The sequence below is a fragment of the Fringilla coelebs genome (assembly GCF_963513975.1).
Source record: "Fringilla coelebs genome assembly, chromosome: Z".
In the NCBI taxonomy this organism is placed as follows: Eukaryota; Metazoa; Chordata; class Aves; order Passeriformes; family Fringillidae; genus Fringilla; species Fringilla coelebs.
In genome coordinates, this window is record NC_140031.1 from 32,385,494 (window position 1) to 32,392,036 (window position 6,543).

The 6,543-nt window shown below is 34.0% G+C and overlaps 1 protein-coding gene across 1 annotated transcript in view; it reads left to right on the forward strand.

The window, feature by feature from the left end:
• The window catches only part of CCDC171 (coiled-coil domain containing 171), a 151,560-nt gene extending 146,046 nt beyond the window's left edge, over positions 1-5,514 (forward strand). The window contains exon 24 of the mRNA XM_084224916.1: positions 5,407-5,514. Within this exon, the coding sequence (XP_084081042.1) occupies positions 5,407-5,420 (14 nt within the window). The 3' untranslated portion in view covers positions 5,421-5,514. The remainder of the gene's footprint in view (positions 1-5,406) is intronic.
• Positions 5,515-6,543: the final 1,029 nt, after the last annotated feature.

Genomic DNA, 6,543 nt, shown 5'->3' on the forward strand with positions numbered 1-6,543 from the left:
AGTGTTGTTTGCAGCATGCAGAACAAAGTAAAGAAACAGTCATTTGGGTTGGCCACCCTGATTCAAAACAAATAAATAAATAAGCAGAAGTTGCTTCCACTCATGAACAAGTGGAAAGACAGTGGTAGGTATCATGGGCAAAACGTACTAAGAACTTAAATTCTGAAGTAGTAAAAGCTCTAAAAGTACTGAATACCCAAGATTTTAGAAACTTGGATTGAAATCAAAACAGACCAATCATTTCACCATGAAAAAAAGAGCACAGCTTTGTTTGTCTAATATTTTGGTATTAACAGCATCATGCAGTGAATTTGACCTAAAATGGGGAAATTTCCCGGTTCCCAATGAAGCATCTGGAACAAAGGCTTACAGTATAGGCTGTGTGTGGAATTTGGCCAAAAGTTTTAGAAAACATCAAAATTAGCAATGCAGAACCAAGTTATTTGTCTTTAAGCCAACAAAACATTGAAGATAAAGTGTTCAGCTGGCATTATAATACAGCCAATCCTGTGTGTTCTTCAAGCATACCAGGTTTAAATATGTTTGAATGAAACAGGGTTTTTTTTTTAAATAATACAATATATAGTGAAATCTTTCTCTTAATTGCTTTTAATTAAGCCTCCAGAGTGTGATTTCACTGAATGAATTAAATGCAGGAGCATTAGGAAAGTAAGAAAAAATTGTTATTTCCCTATATTACAGACTTATACTTGTTTAAAAACTCCTGTAAGTGGAAGAGGGAATTCTTGATGGTGAAAAGAGCCATTAGTATTGTTGGCTAGCAGCATCCAAACTGTGTTGTGTATCTATCTTTCTGACTTAGTATGGAATGAGCTGGCAGCCCACTGAATTATTCTCTGATAGCAAATTGTCTGCACAATCCAGGCAAGAGTGCTGACAATTAAAATTTATACCGAATGTTACCAGTTTCTTACATAGTGTCAGATCACCAATTTAGTACTACTGCCTCAGCATACAGAATTGCAAGATCACTGACACAGGAAGCAAACTTTTCAGTTTCCATCATACAATTCCTGGTTTGCAAAAGTTTGTAACTAACACTGTATTACACCGATATCCATCCACAAGTAATACTTTTCATTTTAAATACCCATTTGTAGCATTTGATTATTTCAAATAAGGAAGTAAGAAATGGCTCTTGGAGCCACTTTTAACAGATAGAAAAAAAGAAAAAAAAAGGCTCAGTATACTAGAAGTCCCTTGGCATTATCTGGCAAAAGGCAACTCAGTTTTGGAAATAGCAGTCTGAGTAGGAGGTTGTGAATGATCTGAAAATGTACATCTTCCTCTATAGGGAAATAGGGTTTCCACATAAAGTGCTGCAAAATGGTTATTAAAGACAGTGGTTCTTTTTTTTTACACTCACTGGAATTGATTTGCACCAGTGAAATCATGCAGGCTGCAAGGATAGCATAGGTGGCAGAAGCTGAAAAGAATATTATTGGCCATTTGATCTGCTATCTACCTGTATTACTGTGTATTTGTATGTTGTGGAGTTGGGCTGAGAGGAATGTGTATCAGAAATCAATTGTGGAAAATATTGACCGTTTCTCACTTTCCCCCCACCATTCTCTGCATCTCTGTTTAACTTAAAATTCTTCCTACTCTTGCGAAACTGTGCTACTGCATTTGCAGAGATTTTAGGAGTTGCTAGAATTCTGAAGAAACTAAAGTGGGTCCTCCCTCTGCATTTATGTTTACTGACAGGCTCCTCACACACCCATGTGTCCTGTATTCTGGTTTAATTACAGATCACTCTTTGGCCTTGTAATTCAACAATTTTGTTTCATTTACATTAAGATATAACACTGAACTTGTTATTACACTTACACCATCACAGAGGCAGGGAACTGTCATAATTTGTATTCAGTATTAATCTTCATGCCCTTTTTTCTCTTATTTGGTCTCTTCTGATTCTGAGCAGTTTCAAGGCTTTTTTACCTCATTTGATGCCAGTTGTTATTGCATACATAATCCAGAAGTCTTAATGCACAAAAATCTTATCACTATTTATTATTCTGATTTTCTAACAATATATATTTTTAATAAGGTAGCATGCTTATGTCAGAAGAAAGCAATAGAGAAGTTTGGGCTACTGTGTTTTGAAATGGAGTATTTGAAAGCAGTCTGAAGTGACAAAAATTAGTGGTGGGAAACCTGAGAAGTAAAAGAAGATTTTGTAATAACATATGTAGTTGAGGGAAATTGAAAAGCTGTGAAAATTGTCCAGTAAAATCACCTTTGTGTAGATTTTGAAGGGTGAAACTGTTCTGACTAATTTTGAAGCTTCAGCTGTAGATTTTCTCCTACAATTGAAGATAAACAATATACTTGTAACAGTTTATTTCCTTATGTAATTATCTGCACCACTGTCATAACACATGCACAGTCTTCTAATTTCAAGTGTCCAACTGTGCATGTTATTCCACAAATATAGATATAAAAAAAGCAAAATGGGCATCTTTGATCACAACATGATGCTTTTGGCTAGGCTGACATTGCAATAAAAGCATAATATAAGGATATAATAAATGATGGTATCAAAATATTCCGTCACAATATCATCATAATAAAGGAACCCACTATAAATGAGTTTTGACTGTGGTAAAATAGCTCATATGTCACGAGACAACCTTTAATCTAGACCTTAAATTTGGCTGCAGTTAGTCACAGAGCAACAATAGAGAAAACCTGTTTTAGAAATCTTTTCCACATCTAATAAGAAACTGTTTGGGTTACCTAAAGTTTAGAAAGCAATTATTCCATAATATAGAGTAACTTTTCAGATTTTGTCTTTGAGAAAACATGTTTTGTAAAGTTAGGTGATCAAACTTTGAAAAATGTGCACAGGACATGACCAATTACTATATTACATAAATGTTTTGAAAGCATGTTTTTGCAAGACATATGTGTCCTACATATCTATTTACCTGGTGAAGTGCAGTAGTTCAGATGGAGTCATGTATGGCTTACAGGGTAAATAAAACTGCCAAACAGACACCTTATTTCAGATAAATAATTCCTCTGAAAAATTACCTAAATGCATATTTATATGATGGATTATCACCACAGCTCTGGCATAGTAATTTGAGTTTGTAAATTTAAAACACTTTTTAGAAAGGTGTTTAAATCTAATAATGATGAAAGAGGTCTGTTGGGGAAATTATAACTGCCTTTAAAATTCCTCTGTAAATGTATGTGTTCAGAAAATGAGTATTATAACAGATCTGAGTATTTTTTCTTCTAAGCTATAGAATACTATTTTTTTATTAATCATGAGGGTATATAAAGATATTGGATCAAAACAGTTATTAGGACTAAGAGCCAAAAATTGTTTTTTACATCAATCACATTGCTATTAAATCTGATTTCTCTTCTGTTCAGTGACTAGAATTCTGTTCTTTGTAAGAAGTACAGCACAGGCTCTAGATAACTAAACCAGAGCTTTTTTTTTCCCCCAGCAGTGAAGCTTTTACTGTAACATAGTCTATTGACTTGCTGCCAATCATTAAGTTTCATAATTTTTTTTTTTTTGCAACTCTCAAAGGAAATCTGATTTCTTATCTCTTTACTGGGATTTTGATGCCATATTTAAAAAAAAACCCTTACTACAGCTTGGAAAAGAGTAATATGTGAGTGTAATCATAGTGTGAGATTTTTCATTCATTGTGGTATGCTGATTAATTGAGGTGTTGAAAGCAGTACAAACCAATATGTTTAAATTTGTCCTCAATATTTGTTATCTCAAGTGAAACCCATTTGTAGCTTGAAGCTTATTGATTTAATTTTTTTTACACATGGAATATTTTTTAGAACATCACAAGTTGTTTGTATATTTCAATACTGTTGTAAAGGTTTAAATGAATGATTCTTATTTCAGAGATAATTTTGTGTGTGGTCAGTTGATTATAGTGTACAAAGACGAGGCTGTTAATTGGTGTATTAGCCTTCACTGAGATCTCATTTCAGGTCGGCTGGTATGCTGAGATCTCATTTGTGCATTGGCTTTTTAGGGGGTCTAATTTAGTAGAGAGTTGAGCCCTAAAGGACTGGAAAACTAGAGCGTTAAAGATCTTACTTCCTAGTCCTACTGGTTATCTCATCCTCATCAGATCTAAAATTTAGGAAAACTCAGGGCACTACCTCATTTTAACTATGTACTTGAAACAGTCATCTAAATTTGCTGCTGTATGAGTTCTTAATGAAGGTCTAACATAGCCTAGTAGTTTACAGCGGCTGCAATATAGCTTGTGGTGAATCAGGAAATCAAAAGAGTTCATATCAAAGGGACCTGTTGAAGTAGGTGTTAGAGGCAACAATTGATTTTTCTTCAGCAATGGTAACAGAGGAAAGAGGAATCTTTCATGAATGTGTCTTTATACATATGTTGAGACTGGATTTGTTGAAATATGAATATACACACATCCTTCAGCCTCTCTCCAGATATATATGAGTTTGTGTGTCTGTAGGTATGGGTTTATGCCTTAATATGTGTGTGTTTATATATGCATTTATACTCTTCCTTAAATGCTGAGAGTGTTGTAAACCTCAAAGATACTGAAATGGCCATTCAGTGTGTCAGTTTTTTTATTCCATTATTATGCTTTGCATGTGATACTTTCACATATTATAAGACCTGATTAAATTTTTGTTATTTTCACACAATGTAGTGCATTGGTAAAGGACAGAAGAGCTACATGGCACTGAGTCCTCTTTTCTTTGTTTAGGGGAATACAGAATGTCTTTCTTTACCATTTTTTTAAGAATTGTTAGTATTGATATACTGATATTATCCATAACCTGTCAAAGTACAATGCCTGATGTTTTGGTGCTGGAAGTTCTTTAATGTTGAATTATCTATTGGACTGAATGTTGAGACTTATTGAAATATGAATCACGTTCCCATTAATGTACCTTCAGTGTGTATTTTCTGGCCTCTTTCTTACAGGCTAACATTTGAAGAGTATTAAGTGTTTGACTTCAATTGATGATAAAAATATTAATAAAAAACCCAAATACATTTCATAATTAGCATGGCATGTGTTTCGTAGTAACAGTGATGGGGAGACTGGAAAACATTTGTTTATTTGAGTAAAAAGAAATATGGTACTTGTAATGAAGAGGGAGTGAAAGTTCTCTGTAGCACTTCAAATACAGTTGGTTATTTTTTTCTAACACTTACTTGGGCAGAATACCTGAGAAAATATGCTTTGTTTCTTTTTATTAAATATGACTATTGGTTCTCAGGTACCAAAGTAAGTGTTTAAAACAAGAAACAAACACTTGCAAATACTTCATATACATAGCTTTGTAAAAGGAATTTAACAGTAAATGTAAATTCTCTTTTTGCTTTGTTTTTTTTTTATACGTTATTTATCATTCCAGGAAACAAGAGGTAGTTCAAACATCAGCGTGGCTCCAAGCTAGAAATTCAGCCTGACCAGAGTTCTGTCCTAGACTTTTCGGCATTGCAAGCTGAACCTGACACATCCTACAGTGTTATGCAAAACAGAGACAGTTCTCTGTCTTCAATCTGTTTCTTCAGCCTGGATGTCACATCCAATCCCAGAAGAACAATGGAAAATGGATTTTCAGATTCTTAGTATCAATAATCTTCTAGAAGGGAAAAATTATATTAATGTAAAATGATGCAATTAAAGTGTAATTTTTTTGCTATCTTTGAATTGTAGCTCAGCGTTTGTATTTTTTGACATTAATTTTATGGTTTTATGAAAATGTGCATTTGTATGTTCACATTTCTGCACCTGTCAGTTTTGCATACTGAAGCAGTTATTTCTTTAAACTTTTATTTATTGCAGTTGTTCATTTTTTATGTAGTATATTTTTAAATGTTAAAGAATGACACATTTTGGGTAATTTTCCTCAGTCTTAAAAAAAAATCAATAAGCCATTTTAGTCTCTATCTATCAAAGTTGTTTCATACTTGTCTATTTTAAAGCAGGACTGCAATACTTTAATAGGATTGAGAGAGCTATTTGAAATGTATGCCAATGATTCCTGTCATTTCATGGCAGCCCTGCCATGGTTCACTGAGCCCCCTCTTTTCTCTTGTCAGCTCAACTGAAGACAAGCATTTAGTTGCAAACTTTAAGCAGGTTGTGCAAAACAGAAATGATGTGACTGCTTCTCTTCCTGCACAATAATGTCACTGCTGGTCAATGTGAGAAGGTCAGGTTGCTCCTTGTAAAGCTACATGATACCACTTGCCTATTTGAACAAGTTAAGTTAACCACTGAATCTGGTCCCTGCAGGCGCTGAAAACTCACCCTTTTATCAAGTCTGCATTTCATAAGAAAGAGGAACAATTGTGGAGAGAGGATTTCTGATGATATGTTTATATACTTTATAAGGACAGTTCCCAAACCACTGTTGCAGGTAATGTATTTAGTTTAAGCTGAAAGACTAAAAAGTAATGGCTGTTTTGACCTTCAAATAGACTCCTTTTTTGTTGTTGTTGGTAGGACCCAAGAGTGACGCCCATCTTTGATGCTGACAGAATTT